Source organism: Rana temporaria, chromosome 6, assembly GCF_905171775.1.
Source record: "Rana temporaria chromosome 6, aRanTem1.1, whole genome shotgun sequence".
Classification (NCBI taxonomy): Eukaryota; Metazoa; Chordata; class Amphibia; order Anura; family Ranidae; genus Rana; species Rana temporaria.
Window position 1 is genome coordinate 31,064,982 of NC_053494.1, and position 19,982 is coordinate 31,084,963.

Sequence of the window (19,982 nt, forward strand, 5' to 3'; positions counted from 1 at the left end):
CTCCACACACAAAACACAAGGATTATACAGACCACGTAGTGAAATTAGCAATGCTAGTATGTTTTTTTTATGTGTTCACAACACAAAGATTCATAAAACCATTACCAAAATTTCATGCCAGTTAAGAAAATATTTTTTAACTAAAACAACCCCATCATTAGCCTTACAATGCAAAGTAGCCATACTTAAAAGGGGTTGTAAACCCTTACAGACCACTTTTTACTACAGGAAAGCCTATAATAAGTCTTAAGCCCCATACACACGATCGGACCCCAAACAAACTTTCCCTTGGATTTTTGTTCGCAGGGCATTGGCCGGGAACACCCATAGCATACACACGGCAGGACTTTTTCTGCAAACTTTCCCCAAATCACGTGTTTTTTCTGCTCTTTACCGCCACCCTTTGGTCAACTTCTGCTATTGTTGGTTGATTTTAACATTGGTTCTGGGCATGCCAGGGTTGCCAACTTTCAGTAAATTTACGAACAGTTTGTAAAATCTGTACTTTTTGCATCTGTCCTTGATTCTCCATTACGGACATGTAGGCTGCATGTTCGTAACTGACATTCATTACCAGATGCAACAATTATGGATTTTACAAACTGTAAATTTACTGAAAGTTGGCAACCCTGGGGCATGCATATTTGTACATTGGACTAAAGTTGTACTGTACACACGATAGGACTTTGCACTGTAGGACTTTTGTTGCCGAAAAGTTTGTCCATTTGCAGAGCGAACTTTTGTCCGATGAAAACCGAAAAAGTTTGTCCGATGGAGCGTACACACGGTAGGATTTTTTTGAAAAACTGCTCATTTTGAAGTTTGTTGTCCAAAAATCCTACCGTGTATATAGGGCTTACCTACCTGTAGTTACTGTGGATATCGTCTAAGCCTGCATGGTTTAAGAGAAATCCCCTGTATTAGCATGTGCCGATGTCCTCGGCACATGCACACTGAAGCAACGGCTCGTTCGTGCCATTGCTTAAGCTGATGTGACGTTACTGGCAGCTCCCCGCACACAAGCGTGGGAGTGACATCATCGCGGCTCCGGCCAACCACAGCGCCGGAGCCCGCAATACCCGCAAATAACTCAGAGAGACATGTCGTCGGGCAGAGCAGTGTGCCGGGACTGCTGCGGGGGCTTTGATCTAAGGTGAGCATTTCATAGTAAGCTATTATGCTATGCATACTAGCTCATTATGCCTTTGTCTTGCAGGTTTTTTTTAGGGTTTACAACCACTTTAAAAGGGGTTGTAAAGTCTCTTTTTTTTTAAATAACAAACATGTTATACCTACCTGCTCTGTGAAAGGGTTTTGCATAGAGCAGCCCTGATCCTCCTTTTCTGGAGTCCCTCAGCGGTGCTCCTGGCTCCTCCTCATGAAGTGCCATTGGCTCCAGCTGCTGTCAATCAAATCCAGTGACATGGGGGGCGGGGCCAAGTCCTGCTGTCTATGTCAATGGACGCAGCAGCAGGACACAGGAGCACGTCCATTACGGGTGCTCCGAGGGAGAGCGCTTCTCCAACAGGGCACTCCAGAAGGGGAGGAGCCAGAAGCGTCACTGGGGGGATCCCAGAAGAGAAGGATCGGGGCCATTTTGTGCATAACCAACTGCACAAAGGTGGCAAGTAGGATATGTTTGTTTAAAAAAAAAACGTAACCTTTAGATAGTTATCCTTTAATATGGTCCTAAAGACTTCAACGTTTCCATCATTACTTGACTCAATAGTAAAAGGTCAAAGAAAGGAACCACTGAACCCACGAGAGAGACATTCTGAAAGTGTTGTTTTCCTTTGGACATCAGTCAAAATGTTTTGCAAATGGAGCAACACTCTGATTAATTGGGCAAGTATTCACTTGCTCCTTCTACCTTGTGATAGATAATTATAGGTTTCATCACAAATAACCAAAACATACCTGAGTGGCAGTGCAGGCGAGACGGTGTTTTCTTGTCTTGCTCCACCTGGAGTGAAGTGATCCCCAGCACCCCTAAAAATACAGAAGGGCAACATGAAAAACAGCACAATGATACAAGTGAAAGCATTTCCAATATCAGCTAATCACATGCCACTATTCTTAAGTCTGACTGAAAAGACCGAGCAACGCTGGAAAAATATGATTCCCGGCAAGGCCACAGGGGCCAGGCCTCGGGGCGGCAGTGGAGGCGCAATTGCCATGCATGTCCCAGGTCCCGGGCACCTTCATTCTGGGACAATAAAGTGTCCCGGAATGAAATAGAGACACAGCCTGTCAGCCAGTGCAGCCAATGCATTTCCTGGACTGGTTGCTAGGGCCGGCCCCGCCTGGCGCCTAGCAATGAGTGATGTCACAGCAGTCAGCTGTGCCTGCCTGCCTCCGTTTCCGGCTCTGGGTCTTTCCCTCCCAGTACTGCCTGCTGCTGAGCCTTTCACCTTCTTCACCCGGGCGGCGCCACTGCACACTGTGTGTGTTCCCTTCAGCTGCCGCCCAGGTGTAACAGAGGCAGAGCCGCTCGCCATTGCTGCGAGCTAGTGCAGCCCGAGGTGAGCTGTTGTTAAAAGGTGGGGGGTGGGTTGGTATGGTGTCCGCCACCCAATCACACTGACCTGCGCCGTCCAGAGCTGGTGTGATAAAGAGGAGGAGTGCTTGTGTCCTGAGCTGGTCTGATAAGGGGGGTGGGGGGCATAGTGGCTGCATTTGATGGCACAGTGGCTGCATATGACGGGCACAGTGGCTGCATATGACGGGCACAGTGATGGCTTTTGATGGGCACAGTGATGGCATTAGACGGGCACAGTGGCGGCATTAGACGGGCACAGTGGCGGCATTAGACGGGCACAGTGGCGGCATTAGACGGGCACAGTGGCGGCATTAGACGGGCACAGTGGCGGCATTTGATGGGGTAAAAGTGACTGCATTTGACGTGTACAGTGGCAAAAAATTTCCGTTAGTATATGTGCGATTTCAGGGTTGGGGGACGGCATTGAAGGACCTGGCCTTGGGGCGGCAAAGGGAGTAAATTCGGGCCTGCCTATAAACAGACCATTTAAAGCTAAACTTCAGGTATAAAAAAAAAACTATTTATGCCTGAATCACACTTGTGCAGGTTGCAGTTTGCATATTGCAGGTGCATTTTGCGTTTTTTCAATACATTGAAGTCTATGGAACCAAAAAACAGAAAAAAGTCCCTGGCCCTTTCCATAAAAAGCACAGATGTGAACTACATCCATAGGAAACCATGTTAAATGGACTGTAGTGCGTTTCTGCAATCGCACCCACATAAGATGTCATATTGGGACACATTGGCTGGGTCCGTGCATCCGTTGTGTCCCAATAGACAACAATGGGAATGTAAGCAAAAGGATGCATGGAACACCTGTGCATCCCTGTGCCAGAAAAACACGGCCCGGTGTAGGGCACGCATGTAATCATGAACGAGGCCTTACAATGAACATCTTTTATTTGCTCGATTTTCGTCTGTATCGTTCACACTTCCTGTATGAAAAGCCCTCCTAGTTATTATCTTGGACTATAGAATGATCAGCCTTTATTGTTTAGAGATCTGAGAGTGGGAGTTGTTTAGCAAAGGACAACTGGGAGGGCTGACACCAGTCAATAAAATGCAGCACGCAAGAGACAAGACTTAGGCTGGCCATACAGGATTAGAATCTCTGCCAGTTCAGCAGGAACTGGCTAAGGTCTGAATTGTTAACGTCATGCTGCATGTACCAAGCTGATTAAATCGATCAACTTGGGTACAACCAGCCTGATGGATTATTTTATGATTGCTAGGAGGCTGCTATAGCCGCTAGCAATAATTATTGTCTTCTCCCATCTGGGGTGGCATGTCCCTCCTCTGCCGGAAGAAGGCAATGGCTCGGCAGGAGGGTTTCACTGTCAGCACTGTCTGTGTTGACGGGGGAATTGTGCAAATTTATTTTGCAGGAAATACATTTTGCACCGTGTATGGCTGGTGTTAGGCCTCATACACACTGGGTGTTTAGACCTGATGCAGGAGGCTCCGGCACTTGTGTGCGGGTTGATGGCGGAGGCAAACCATCCAGCCACGAGGTTGACAGCTGCTGCTGTTGGGTGTAGCACTGAGTGGTACTTATGTTTAGTGAAGTATGTGCCCAGGAAAAAATGCACAGAATGGAGACTGCTTCAGTTCCAAGTATTCCTCCCTGAGCACATTGTGCACCATCAAACTGCTTCTCATGAAGTTTTACAGGCTGCTGGCAGTGGGGCTGAATGGTGCATCTGTACCATCCACCCACACCTAAACACCACAGCCTCATGCACTGGGGCCCAACAACCAGTGTGCATGGTCGCTGTCCGTGCCCTGTAGCTGGCCCGTGTAGGGGAAGTTGTGCTAGTGCCACTCCACTGGTGGCCCAGAGGGATGGGGGGTTGCAAAAAACACCAGCCACACTGTGTGAAGCCCTTGTATTGTATTTTTTTTTAAAGACATTTTGCACCGGCTTCTTTTCCTAAGTGAGTTGATAACAGTAAGTTATACCTTCTGCAAGAGTTTTTGGGGAGATCCACTCTATCCTTCTGGAGACCACAAATAGGTGTAAAAAGTGGCATGTGCTGGGGTTCTTACATAAGGCAAATAGACTTACCAGGACTGTCAGTGTTATAGATTATACGACGGTGTCCACACTTGATGTTGTTCCCACTGGTCGCAGAGGATGCACCTCCGATGTCCCCGATCCATCCCTACAACAAAAACACATCAGAAGACAATGACACACATGTTCTTGGTCCTTCTAAAGCCTAGTAAACACGATGAGATTATCGGACAAATGATCGTCTGTTTTTTTTGGGGATGTTAGTCTCCATATAGAAAATGTATTGGTTACTAAAGTACAAACATTTTCGTACGACAGAATAGAAATTAAAAAGTGATGTAATGTATTTGTATTGCATTTTTCAGACAAAAAACGATTAAACAAAAATCGTACGATCTGGTTTGTCCCTTCGTATAATATACACACACACACACATTTTATTTTATATAAATAAAAGAGATAAGTTCATGAGGTAGCATACACTTCAACCTCTTACAAGACAGCAGATTTTTAAAAACTGCTGCAGTTCCTGGAGTTTTTTTTATTGCATGCGCTGTATTATGCCTCGTACACACAGGCAAACATGTACGATGAAAACGGTCCGCCGGACCGTTTTCAGCGGACATGCCCGCCCGGAGATTTCTGTATGATGGCTGTACACACCATCATACAGAAATGAGACAATCCGCGCGGACAGACAGCGCGGTGACGTGTTTGCGCCGTCGCCGCGACGATGACGCGGCGACGTGCGCGACGCTGAAAGGTCAATGCTTCCACGCATGCGTCAAAGTCATTCGAAGCATGCGAGGGATGGCGGCCGCTCGGACATGTACGGTAAGTCTGTACAGACGACCGAACATGTCCGACGGACAGGATTCCAGCGGGCATGTTTCTAAGCAAGTTTAGAAACATTTGCCCGCTCGAAAACGGTCTGGCAGGCAAATGTACGCTGGAATCCTGTCCGATCGGCCGTACACACGACCTAACATGTCTGCTGAAACTGGTCCGCGGACCAGTTTCAGCAGACATGTTCGGTCGTGTGTACGGGGCCTTAGAGGATAAATCCACTTTAAAAACATGATAGCTTTCTCTGTTAACCACTTCATTACTGGGCACTTAAACCCCCTTCCTGCCCAGACCAATTTTCACGCTGACGCATTTTGAATGACAATTGTGCGGTCATACAACACTGTACCCAAATTATATCTTTATCATTTTTTTTTCCCACAAATACATCTTTCTTTTGGTGGTATTTGATCATCTCTGCGATTTTTATTTTTTGCGCTATAGACAAAAAAAAAGACAGAAAATGTTGACAACATACATATTCATTCATACATATTCTTCTAGATATATTTTTGTTAAAAAACGCAATAAGCGTATATTGATTAGTTTGCGCAAAAGTTATAGCGCCTACAAAATAGGGGATAGATTTATGATTTTTTTTTACTAGTAATGGCGGCGATCTGCGATTTTTTTGTCAGGACTGCGATATTGCGGCGGACGTATCAGACACTTTTGACACCATTTTGGGGCCATTCACATTTATACAGCGATCAGTTCTATAAAAATGCACTAATTACTGTATAAATGTGACTGGCAGTGAAGGGGTTAACACTAGGGGGTGAGGAAGGGGTTAAATGTGTATCCTGGGTGTGTTCTAACTTTGTGGGGGGAGGGGACTGACTGGGGGAGGTGACCGATGTTGTGTCCCTATGTACAAGGGACACAGATCGGTCTCCTCTCTCCCTGACAGGACGTGGAGCTCTGTGTTTACACACAGAGCTCCACGTCCCTGCTGTCACCGCCGATCGCGGGTACCTCGCGGAAATCATGTCCGCCAGGCACATGCATCGGCTCCCCAGCGATGCGCCGGGCACAATGTTTCCCCACTGCGCGCCCCCCAGTGTAGCTGTGCACAACTAGTCCACCTCTGTTCCGGCAACTGCAACCGTGTTGTGCGTCATTGTTTGCATGGAATATTTAAAATGGATTTCAATCACGTCGGTGTGCAGCCAATTTCTTTCTTCATTGAGTGCATAGGGCTGCCAGATTAGCAGTTTGTGATCTCCACTGACTACATGAGTGCAGTATAACAGACAGTATACTTAATGCCTTCTGACACTAAAGTGATTAATGACCTGCTAACATGAATGTAAGTTGAGGTGCCACATGTGCCCCCATGAGTTATAGAATGAGAGCGGTTGCTCGTCCTCGGCGGACGACATATCGGGCGCGCTGGACAGGTAAGTGTCCATTTTTTAAAAGTCAGCAGCTGCAGTATTTGTAGCTGCTGGCTTTTAAAAAAAAAAATTTGGTGGAAGCTCGGCTTTAAAAAGTCAGTCTCTTTTAAAGCGGAAATACATATTATTTTTTTTTAACCACTTGCCTACTGTGCACATACACCCCCTTCCTGCCCAGATGAGATTTTAGCTTCCGGTACTGCGTCGTTTTAACTGACAATTGCGCGGTCGTGCGACGTGGCTCCCAAACAAAATTGACGTCCTTTTTTTCCCCCAATAGAGCTTTCTTTTGGTGGTATTTGATCGCCTGTGCGGTTTTTATTTTTTTGGCTATAAATAAAAAAAGAGCGTCAATTTTTTAAAAAAAAAAAAAACACAATATTTTTTACTTTTTGCTATAATAAATATCCCATTTTTTTTCTCAGGTTAAGGCCGATACGTATTATTCTACATATTTTTGGTAAAAAAAAAAAAAAAAAACGCAATAACCTGGTTTGCGCAAAAGTTATATTGCCTACAAAATAGGGGACATAATGATTTTTTTATATATTTTTTTTTACTAGGGGCTGCAACATTATAGCGGACACATCGGACACTTTTGACACATTTTTGGGACTATTCACATTTATACAGTGAACAGTGCTATAAATATGCATTGATTACTGTATAAATGTGACTGGCAGGGAAGGGGTTAACCACTAGGGGGCGGGGAAGGGGTTAAATGTGTAGCCTATTGAGTGTTCTAACTGTAGGGGGAGGCGGGTTACTGGGGGAGGTGACCGATCTGTTTCCCTATGTACAAGGGACACAGATCGGTCCCCTCTCTCCCTGACAGGACGTGGAGCTCTGTGTTTACACACAGAGCTCCACGTACCTGCTCAGTTACTGGGCAATCGCGGGTGCCTGGCGGCCATCGCGGCCGCTGGGCACTCGCATTGTGTTCCCAGTGACGCGACGGGTGCACGCGCACGCTCTAGAGGCTTTAAATGACAGGACGTCATATGACGTCCTGTCAGAACAATAGGGTATTCCGCCCGCCGTCATTTGACGGCGTGCGGTACCCTAGTGGTTAGTCAGCCCCCTGCAGGTTTATGCAGTAATGTGCTAGTATGCACTGCATACTAAAGACTTACCTGTCAAACGATGCCCTCCAGCGCTGCACTCCCGTTCTTCCTTTCAGGGTTTCTCTCTTTAACCACTCGAATGCACGGGACAGAGCAGTGCCAGAAATGTACTCTGATCTGCGCATGCGCTGCTCAGTGTACATTACCGCTGACAGGCAGAGGGAAACATTTATAACAGAACAGACCACTACCATAAAAAACTCTGCCAGTCAGGAGTTTTTCAAAATGACAGTTTAATACCGCTTTAAAATACAGTAATCTTTTAAGAAAAATGTTGCAATTCAGATCTATTTTCATTGGGTCAGTTCAGCACAAATGTCTCAGAAAAAAGCTTCTTTTCTCCATCATCCTTGTAATTATTTTGTCCTGGATTGTGTGTGATCTGTACCACAGATAGATCATCATCTAATCTGCATTCCAGCTGTGTATCCAGACTGTAAAGCCACCCACACGGGCTGCAGCTGTCCCTTCCTAGATTCCATACATTCATGCATGAATAAACAGACCCGTATATGCTGTATGTGGATTCACAAAGAGCTGACAGATTGAGGAAAACCCACAACACAAAAGGCAATCCTAACAGTGGCTCAAACCCAAGTAACTCACATTCTGAATTCCAAATACATCAGAGCACAAAGCAATAAAGAAATGCACCAGAGCAATGATAAACACAAAAAGAACGGACCAAATTCTCTGAAAAACTCTGCAATTATTGACATATTGATTTCTCCAAAGAAAAGAGAACATGTAAACCTGTTGATCCTGACAGAAATCTTGGGAGCTGACAACTTCCTGTGTTTTGTCTGTTCTGCACCCTTATCAAATACATTGTACTACAAAAGACCTCCCCCTATCTCACAGAGAAGAAAAGAGAAGGAGGTGTTGTATAGTCCTGGGTGACAATACAGCTCATTCATGGATACAGCACAGTGAGTGGGGATTATCACAGAAGGATCACCAAGTAAAAATAAAAGACAAATTCAAACGAATGCAGCCACCAAACCCAAGTACTAGTAAGCTGAAATGTACATATGTTGCACCCTCTAGGTAGGTGCTACAGGTGAGATTTTTGATGAGTGCAGGTAAATTTAGGCAGGTCTAGCTGAGGGCTAGGCCTGTTTGTTTTGATCTGTGAATGCAGCCACCAAACACAAGTACTAGTAAGCTGAAATGTATATATGTTGCACCCTCTAGGTAGGTGCTACAGGTGAGATTTTTGGTGAGTTCAGGTAAATTTAGGCAGGCCTAGCTGAAGGCTAGGCCTGTTTGTTTTGATCTGTAGGCTGGGAGTGGCTCAGAGTAGGCTGGTGACTCACAGATAGCATCACTCCACTGTCACCTGCCTTTTCCTTCTAGAGGAGTCATGGCAAACCTTGGCACCCCAGATGCTTTGGAACTAAATTCCCCATGATGCTCAACTACACTGCAGAGTGCATGAGCATTATGGGAAATGTAGTTTCAAAAACATCTGTGGTGTCAAGGTTCGCCATCACTGCTCTAGAGTGGGTGTCTACAAACTTTCTAAATAAATGGCCAGTTTATTGTCCTTCAAACTTTAGGGGGGCGGCAGACTGTGGCCAGCGAGGGTGGAAGTTTTCCTGCCATCAGTGGGATTAAACATCGCCACATTTGGTATTAGGGGGAGAAATGGTGCTCCATCGTTGGTATCACTTGGGGAATAGTGCCCCATTGTTGGTGGCAGTAGGAGAAATGGTGCCCCATTGTTGGTGTCAGTGGAAGAAATGGTTTCCCATTGTTGGTGGCAGTGGGAGAAATGGTTTCCCATTGTTGGTGGCAGTGGGAGAAATGGTGCCCCATTGTTGGTGGCAGTGGGAGAAATGGTGCCCCATTGTTGGTGGCAGTTGGCAGAATAGTGTCTCATAAGTGGGAAGAATAGTCCCTGAGGGCTAAGTAAAAGCAAGCAAAAGGGCCACATCTGGCCCTCGGGCCACAGTTTGGAGACCACTGTTCTAGAGGATTCCAGAAGAGAGGTGGAGCTGTCTGGAGTGTCTCAGGGAGCCCTGACCAATCCCCAACTAGGATTGGCAGGGGGCAGGCCTCCTTGATACACCCAGGGTCAGCACAGCTGGGGAGGAGTTGTTGGGTGGAAGAACTGAGGATGGAGTACTGGGCTGTTGGGGCCTTTGAGGGCTTGCCCCATTCTGGCGGGGGGGTGACCTTGGGCCTGGGACTCGGTGCAGAACGGATCCCTTCAAAAACGCATGAAGGTTCTAAACAGGCGGCACAGAGAGGAGTCAGAAGAAGGACAGCAGGAGCTAGTACTGCCGGGCAAGTCTTCAGGAGGGAACCACTGATGTGTGTGCTGGGAAGGCTGGTGATTGACATGTGCTATCGGGAGGACTGGAGAGGCATGCCAGAGAGGACTGGGAGGAAACAGTCAGAGCTGGGTGTGGAGCCAGTGAGGATTGCAATGTCACGGGCAGTGAAGTTGGGCAGCTGCAATCAGGAGGGCTGGCAAGACCTGAAGAGGGATTACTGGGACAAGTAGTCCACCATAGGTCAGCTAGCACTAAAGGACTTCCTATTCTTTTACTACATTAAAGGGGCCCGCTGTCCCTGCTAGCAAATTTTCTAGAGCCTGACTGAGTCGGCGTTGGGCCTAACCATGTGCTAGCTGTACCTGGAAGAGGTGTTTTGTCGTGAACTGCGTTAAGGCAGCTCATTTAACCACTTAAGCCCCGGACCATTTTGTTGCTAAATGACCGGGCCACTTTTTGTGATTCGGCGCTGCGTCGCTTTATCCGACAATTGCGCGGTCCTGCGACGTGGCTCCCAAACAAAATTGACGTCCTTTTTTCCCCACAAATAGAGTTTTCTTTTGGTGGTATTTGATCACCTCTGCGGTTTTTATTTTTTGCGCTATAAACAAAAATAGAGCGACAATTTTGAAAAAAAAAAAAGCTATATTTTTTACTTTTTGCTATAATAAATATCCCCAAAAAAATATATACATTTTTTTTCCTCAGTTTAGGTTGATACGTATTCTTCTACATATTTTTGGTAAAAAAAAAAAAATCGCAATAGGCGTTTATTGATTTGTAGACACTATTAGGTAGATTCAGGTAGAGAAGCCTATAGTTACGGCGGCGTAGCTTAGCGTGTTTAGGCTACGCCGCCGTAAGTTAGCTAGGCAAGTACATGATTCTCAATGTACTTGCCTGCTAATATACGGCGGCGTAGCCTAAAGCGGGCAGGCGTAAGGGCGCCGAATTCAAATGTCTTGGAGGGGGGCGTGTTTAATGGCAATGAGGCTTGACCTCACGTTTTTTTACTTTCTTCCTTTAATGCGCATGCGCCGGGCGCCTACATTTCCCAGGGTGCATTGCGGCTAAGTACGCCGCACGGGCCTATTGATTTTGACGTGGACGTAAACTACGGAAATCCCGATTCGCGGACGACTTACGCAAACGGCGTAACAAATTTGAATCTCGCGGCGGAAACGGCGGCCATACTTAACATTGTTATTCCACCTAATAGATGGAATAACTTTAGGCCTGCTAATGCCTTACGGAAACGGCGTAAAACTACTGCGGCGGCCGGGCGTACGTTCGTGAATCGGTGTATCAACTCATTTACATATTCTACGCCGACCGCAATGGAAGCGCCACCTAGCGGCCATCTGAAATATTGCAATCTAAGATAGGACGGCGCAAGCCGTCGTATCTTAGATATGTTTAAGCGTATCTCTGTTTGAGCATACGCTTAAACATAGGTCGGCGTAGATTCTGAGTTAGGTCGGCTTATCTACTGATAAGCCGGCCTAACTCTTTCTGAATCGACCTATATAAAACTTTTGCGCTAACTAAATAGGGGATCGTTTTATGTAATTTTTATTATAATTTTTTTTTTTACTAGTACATAGAATTTCTATGCATGTGTGGGCCGGCTTAAGTCACAGACCCAGAAAAAAAAACAAAATCGGGATGCCTGACTCCAATCTTAGACGCCATACAAACTATTTGATTTTCTGCAGATTTTTGTCTTCAGATTTACCAAAATCATGTAGTGCCAGGGCCTGCCCGATTGGATACAAACAAACTCTAAAGCCTCGTACACACGATCGGACTTCCATCTGACTTTTCCGTGTATTTTTGTTTGAAGGGGCGTTGGCCGTGAACTTGTTCTGCATACACACAGCAGAACATTTTCAGCCAACATTCACCAAACTACATGGTTTTTCAGCTCTTTACCGCCACCCTCTGGGCAACTTCTGCTATTGTTGACTGATGTTTATCATTAGTTCGGAGCATGCGTGTTTGTACTTTGAATTTTAGTCCGATGGATTTGTGTACACACGATCGGATGATCCGACCCAAGACATGTCTTGTCGGAAAATTTGAGAGCATGCACAACAAACTTTTTTTGTCGGAAATTCTGACAACAATTGTCCAGTGGAGCATACAGACGGTCGGATTGTCCGATAAAACACGTCCGTCGGAAAATCCGATCGATGGGAAAAAGGAAAAAACAGAAAAACAGCAGTAATGACATTTTTCACTGCAAAAACTGAGAATGTGTTTTAAAAATATGACAAATAAGGCTGGAAAAAAACAAGGAAATACTGACCAAAAAATAAATAAAAAAATACACAACATTAAAAAAAAGAAAAGAGAAGAAGGTGCAAAATACCGTTTTCCTAACATTATGAATTGACAACACATGCTTCTGTTATTTTGTCCTTTTTAGGTTTTCTCTGTGGTTTTCGCTTTAGGATGACATCACCAGGGAGGGTCGCTCATTGTGGAATACAACACAGAGCTTCTTTCCTGATGCAGATGTGTAAAGGATAACAAACATTTTACGGGCCTGGTCACAGCAGCCGGCAAGCTCCATAGAATGCACACATATGCACTGTGTGGGGGCGATTTAATGCATGCACGACATGGGTCTTTTTTTACTTTATTTAACCACTTCAATACAGGGCATTTTCACCCCCTTCCTGCCCAGACCAATTTTTAGTTTTCAGCGCTGTCGCACTTTAAATGACAATTGCGCGGTCATGCAACACTGTACCCAAATTAAATCTTTATGTTTTTTCCCCCTCAAATAGAGCTTTCTTTTGGTGGTATTTGATCACCTCTGCGTTTTTTATTTTTTGCGCTATAAACAAAAAAGCGACAAATAAAAAATAAAAAAAACACAATATTTTTTACTTTTTGATTTAATAAATATCAAAAATGTAAAAAAAACACACATGGCAATAAGCGTATTTGATCGGTTTGCGCATAAGTTATAGCATCTACATAATAGGGGATAGAATTATGGCATGTTTTGTTTTTTCTTACTAGTAATGGCGGCCATCTGCAATTTTTATTGTGACCGTGACATTGCGACATTATATCGGACACTTTTGACACGTTTTTGGGACCATTCTCATTTATACAGCGATTAGAGCTATAAAACTGCACTGATTACTGTGTAAATGTGACTGGCAGAAAAGGGGTTAACACTAGGGGACGAGGAAGGGGCTAAAGGATCAGTAAAGAAAAAAAAAAATGTTTTAAATAACAAACATGTTATAGTTACCTCCACTGTGCAGCTCGTTTTGCACAGAGTGGCCCCGAACCTGGTCTTCTGGGGTCCCTCGGCTGCTGTCTCAACTCCCCCCCGCAAGGACTCAACACCTTCATGCAAGCAAGCTCCCATGGTGTTGAGTTATTGCGGGCGCGCTCCCGTGATACAGCGGCGGCCATAGCCACCGACTGTATCACTCGGCCCCGCCACCCAGCGCTGCGTCATTGGATGTGATTGACAGCAGCGCCAGCCAATGGCTGCGCAGCTTTCAATCCATCCCCCGATCTCTCCATAAAGAATACCTGTCACTGCCTATTACTGTCACAAGGGATGTTTACATTCCTTGTGACAGCAATAACAGTGATAAAAAAACGAAACAAATGTAAATTTACAAAATATCAGCAAAAAATTATTGGCTATTGGCAGGCGAGGTGGCCGAAATATCGTCACACAACCGCGCAATTGTCAGTTAATGGGACTCGGTGCTATATCGCAAGAAATTGCCTGGTCATGAAGGGGGGGGGGTAAACCTTTTGGAGGTCAAGTGGTTAAAGTAGAAGTATAGGCACATTTTTTAAAGGGGTTGTAAAGGTTTGTTTTTTCGTTTCTAAATAGGTTCCTTTAACCACCTCAATACCAGGCTTTAAAACCCACCTCCATACCGGGCCTATTCTGGCACTTCTCTCCTACATGTACAAATCATCATTCTTTTACTAGAAAATTACTCAGAACACCCAAACATTATATATGTTTTTTAGCAGACACCCTAGGGAATAAAATGGCGGTCATTGCAACTTTTTATCTTGCACGGTATTTGCGCAATCATTTTTCAAATGCCTTTTTTTTGTAAAAAAAATGGTTTCATGAATTAAAAAATAACAAAACAGTAAAGTTAGCCCAATTTTTTTGTAAAACATGAAAGATGATGTTATGCTGAGTAAATAGATACCTAACATGTCATGCTTTAAAATTGCGCACACTCATGGAATGGCGCCAAACTTCGTTACTTAAAAATCTCCATAGGCAACGCTTTAAATTTTTTACAGGTTACCAGTTTAGAGTTACAGAGGAGGTCTAGTGCTAGAATTGTTGCACACGCTCTAACGCACGCGGCGACACCTCACATGTGTGGTTTGCATACGTGGGCAGGACTTGCGTGTGCATTCGTTTCTGAGCGTGAGCTACCGGGACAGGGGCGTTTTAATTTTTTTTATTTTTTTACTTATTTATTGATTTTTTTACACTTTTAAAAAAAAAAAAAAAATTCGATCGCTTTTATTCCTATCACAAGGAATGTAAACATCCCTTGTAATAGCAATAGTGTGTGACAGGTCCTCTTTAAGGAGAGATGCGGGGTCAATAAGACCTCACATCTCTTCTCCAGGCTGGAAAAAATTAGATCGTTAAATTTTTTTTCACAGATCTCATTCTTATTGGCCGCAATTGAGGTTTGTTTACTTACGGGTACCCGGGCGTGACGTCATCACATCGCGCCAGGGCCTCCAACGGTCATAGAGATGACTGGTGACCCTCTGGTCAACAGTCATCTCTATGCTGCACATCCGGCGATCATCTCTCCGGGCCCCCGATGGGACGGGAGAGCCCGGAGAAGCACCGGATGGCGGCGGGAGGGGGGGGGGGGATGTCTATATGTCAAGTGGCGGAACCGCCGCTATGATTGTTCTTACAGTGCACAGGATCGCCGCCGGACGAAAATAATATCTGAATGATGCCTCTAGGTGCAGGCATCATTCAGATATCCCCCCACAAAGTACAGGACGTCATATGATGTCCACCCGGGATAACAGATCCCCTTTTTGGACGTCATATGACGGCGTGCGGTTTTAAAGTGGTTAAGCTAGTGCATTGTTGGTTCACTTACCTTTTCCTTCAATTTCTCTTCTAAATGTTTTTTTTCTTTGTCTGAATTTCTCACTTCCTGTTTCTCCTCAGTAAGCTTGCCCCCATCATCTGAGCAGTTCTGGCTGGGGGTTAGTCAGCCAGAACAGCTTACTGAGGAGATACAGGAAGTGAGAAATTCAGACAAAGAAAAAAAAACATTTAGAAGGGAAATTGAAGGAAAAGGTAAGTGAACCAACAATGCATAAGCTTAAAAGGGGTTGTAAAGGTTTTTTTTTTATTTTCTAAATTGGTTCCTTTAAGCTCGTGCATTGTTGGTTCACTTACCATTTCCTTCCATTTCCCTTCTAAATGTTTTTTTTTCTCTTTGTCTGAATTTCTCACTTCCTGTTCCTCCTCAGTTAGCTGTTCTGGTTGACTAACCACCGCTTGGATGATGGTGGAAAGCTTACCGAGGAGAATCAGGAAGTGAGAAATTCAGACAAAAAAAAACATTTAGAAGGGAAATGGAAGGAAAAGGTAAGTGAACCAACAATGCACTAGCTTAAAGGAACCTATTTAGAAAATAAATCTTTACAACCCCTTTAAGAGAATCCCTTGACCCCCTCCCCCAAGGTCACCAGTACTAGAGTCCCCATTGGAAGATTTCTCCTCTATTACTTTTCTGGGAACAACATAACATTTGGGATTTTCTTTCCATTTCACTTTCAATGATAATGGTAAACATGACAAATAGAGAGGGGGAAATCGCCCTAATCGGGGGCACAGACAGCAATAACAAATGACAGGTGCTCTAATCCCTCTCCACTCTATCCAAAAACTAGAAAAAAAGTTTTTCCTTTAGTGTCAAGATCAGCAGCTAAGGTGACCAGACACGTAGCTACACAGAGGAACTGAGACCAAACAAGTATCTATCCTTAAAGTGATATTTATTTACAGTGAACACACACCAATAAACATACACAGCAACCAGTGAAAACATAAACCACTCCAGCAAACAAGAATAACTAATAAACCTAACAGCTATCTATATACAAAATCTACAACATAAGGGAAAAGGCAACAGGGATGCAAGGAAAGGGACACGGCTGGGGACAAGAGCAAAGAACAAGGCAAGAAGGGTGCAGGATGGATCAGGATAAGGGCAGGTTATCAGGCACAAGCTGGTAGCAGGCAGACAGGAAAGGACCAGAATCGTGACGCACTGGGGAAAGGGAGGAGCAGCCTTAAATATCCACCTGGCAGTTGGAGCCAGGTGTGGCTGATCAGAACCTGCTGGCTTCTGGGAGACACCTGCTGGTGGACACTGGAACTGCACCAAACAGCCCAGAGCAGGATAGTGCCACCAGCAGGTGAACTTAATCCTAACATTTAGTTATACTTTAACTTATGGGTGCTCAAATTGTGGCCCTCTAGCTGTTGAAGAACTACAAGTCCCATCACGCCTCTGCCTTTGAGAGTCATGCTTGCAATGCCTCACGAGATTTGTAGTTCTGTACAGCTGGAGGGCCCCAGGTTGAGCACCCATTAGACACCCAGCATTTTCATAAGCTGAGCTCGGGGACAGCAGCAACCTCCTTATTCTAGCACATCTTGCCAAAAGTTTCACCACTGGATGCAAGTGACAGAACTTGCTAGAATCTGTAGTGCCTCTTTAGATGACAAGTTATGGGTTACCAGCTGTAAGCATGGGCGACCGCTCCATAGGGCAAGGGGGAGGCAAAACACCCCTCCGCAACTGAAGCAGTGACAGCGCAGCGGTGACAGGCAGGTTAGAACAGGGAGAGAGAGGCGAGCTGCTGGCCGTGGTGTTGCAAGGGGGGGGGGGGGGTGGTCTGGTGCGGAGTGTGACCAACCATCCCCTTCTCTTGTGGCCGCGGGCTGTCTGAGCAGTCCTGGGCCGGATGTCACACAGGCACAGAGAACAGAGTGAAGCCGCCTCCCCCTCCAGTGTTTGTGTAATCAGGGGGAGGGAACCTGGTGTGCTGTGCTGATCTGAGGTACTGAATGGGATGGGGGAGGGGGGTCTGTCTGTGCTGAAGGGTGGGTTTGTGCTGAATGGGGGTCCACCTGTGCTGAAGGGGGGGTCTGTGCTTAAAGGGAATCCATCTGTGCTGAAGGGGTGAGGGCTCTGTGCTGAAGGGGGGTCCATTTGTGCTGAATAGAGGGGTCTGTGCTGAAGGGGGATCCATCTGTGCTAAATGGAGGGGTCTGTGCAGAATGGGGAGGTCCATCTGTGCTGAAGGAGGGTCCACATGTGCTGAAGGGGGGTCTGTACATTCTCTAGGCTACATTTATATGGGCATGGAGTGAAGCTGATTTATCTCAAGAGCTATTTCACACCAGCTGGCCGCGTTATCGGTAGAGCACTGCTGAAAATCGGCGCTTTACCATAGTTTTAGGTGCGCTACTTGGCTGCTAGCAGGGCACTTTTAACCCCCGCTAGCGTTTGAAGAAAGGGTTAAATGCAAATGTGTATAGCCGCTGCCAAAGCACCCCCCCCCTGAAAAAATTTCAGCGGACGCCCATGGCTGTAAGAAGTGTTATAACTTTACATGCACATAGCTCTTCCCATTAATCTTGCCTATGTTCAGTAGTAAGGATAGTCCTGCCAATGTATACAGCTGAAAGTGCCAACAGGCACAGGAAGTACGGGAGGAAATGAAAGTCTTATGACAGCTTCAAACAAACAAGACGGCGGAAATCATCGGCTCTGTGCAATACTCAGACACAGCACTCCTTGTATATTATGGATACCGATGAATATACATTATAACAGTGTATGCAGACGATTGCCACCATCTCTAGGATTTCACATGTTCCCCAACGGAAGAAGTGGGAAGAGAGTGGGAGGAGCCGGTGACAGCTGCGGGGGCACAAGCTAAATATTACCAGATTTATTATGCAAAAAGCTGCCGGCTTCTGTAACCCATAGAAACCAGTTCAGTGCAATCACACAAATAACAGTGGATCGCTTGCCCTGGGTTAAAGGGTTAAACTACTGTTCACGAATACTAGATTAAATTGTTGTGCCACAACAGCTGACACAGAGGGTGTTGCAGTAAGGCAGCCTTTTTTTTGGGGAGGAGTGGGTACTTAGTTTTGACAGCTACCCCGCTCCCACTTCCGCTCAGGCCGCCTAAGCAACCTCCCTCCCTGCAATCTTCTGGGACACGCCAAAATGTCCCAGAAGATTGCCCAGACACTGAGGAGGCACAGGGCGACTTGCGCATGCACAGTGCACACCCGGGTGGCTGTCAAGCCACAAGCTGTCACAGCCGGGTGCCCACACATGTAATGCCAGCGCTGGAGAGAACCAGGGGTTCGGGCGGCTACATCGTTGGACAATTTCAAGGGGTATGAATACTTTTTCAAGGCACTGTAGATTTAGGTACAGAAGGGGTAAGAAGCGACTTCTTCTAGGATTAGATCTTCCCCCATCATCAGTAGAAATACAGTTCTATACATAAGCTTTCTTGCATAATGTCAGCATGTTTTAGGTCTGGTTAGGGAAGAAATGTTCCATGTAAAAGGCATATTTAGGACGGGGAATTTCATGGACATCTGTATGCTGCAGGCAGGGCCGCCATCAGGGGGGTACAGGCAGTACACCTGTAAGGGGCCCGAATTTTTTTTAGGGGTCCGGAGGCCCACAGGGCCCCAGATAGCAACCCCCCTTTTTTTTATTTTATTTTTTATAAAAAAAGAAAAAATATATTTTTATTTAATTTTTTATTAAAGGGAAATTTTTTTAGGGGTCCGGAGATCCCCAGGGCCCCTTTTTTCATATATATAATATATAAAAAAGGGGCCCTGGGGATCTCCGGACCCCTAAAAAAAAAAAAAAAAACAATTTGGCCCTTTAATATATATATATATATATATATTATAATATAATATTTAATATTATAATATAATATTTAATAATATATATTTCGTTTATAAAAGGGCTCAGAGGTCCCCAAGGCCCCGGATGGCTACCCCCCCCCCCCTTTTTTTATATATTTGTCTTTATTTCTTTTTTTTGTAAAGGGCCCCCCCGCTTCTAGATTCGCGGCAGCCCCCCCCTCTGCTTCTAAATTCGCTGCATCACCCCCCCCCCCCCGGTTCTCTGCCTCAGGGGGCCCATGCCTGAAGCTGTGTAAGGGGCCCCATAATCCCTGATGGTGGCCCTGGCTTCAGGTTCCATCTCTGTGTATTGGCTCCTTTAGATGTAACATGTAACAGCACAGACTATAAATAGTTTTCATTTTCGTTTTTTTTTTCTCCTCAATTGTTCACCCAAATGTGCAAAAAGCTTTGGAAATGCACAGAGGACTACTGGGGCTAAATTTATCATAGCGGCAGCAGAAGAAAAAGCCACGCTGTTCCAATTACAGGGAAATCTGCATGTTCTAAAGCTGCCTACAGATTCGACGCGCTGCAGGGCCATGAGATCTTTCCAACTAAAGATCTTTCTATAAACATAGGACTTTGCATCAGTCAACCTTCTGGTCATGGAAGGGGAAATATATACAATCAGCTTACTTATGAATGGCAGCAGTGCAGAGCAAGTGACCCCCTGTGGTCAGGGCTACAAAGATCACCACTATCATTGTAGTAGCACCAACTACTACAGTGACTGCCAGCTTCCACAGCAATCCATTAGGTATAAAATATGCTTACTT

The 19,982-nt window shown here is 45.4% G+C and overlaps 1 protein-coding gene across 1 annotated transcript in view; it reads right to left on the bottom strand.

The window, feature by feature from the left end:
* Window positions 1-19,982, bottom strand: part of LOC120943338 (coronin-7-like) — a 268,405-nt gene that overhangs the window by 244,372 nt on the left and 4,051 nt on the right. Inside the window, exons 2-3 of the mRNA XM_040356578.1 lie at window positions 4,605-4,701; window positions 1,918-1,989 (exon numbers count right to left, since the gene is read on the bottom strand). Of these exons, the coding sequence (XP_040212512.1) occupies window positions 1,918-1,989; window positions 4,605-4,701 (169 nt within the window). The remainder of the gene's footprint in view (window positions 1-1,917; window positions 1,990-4,604; window positions 4,702-19,982) is intronic.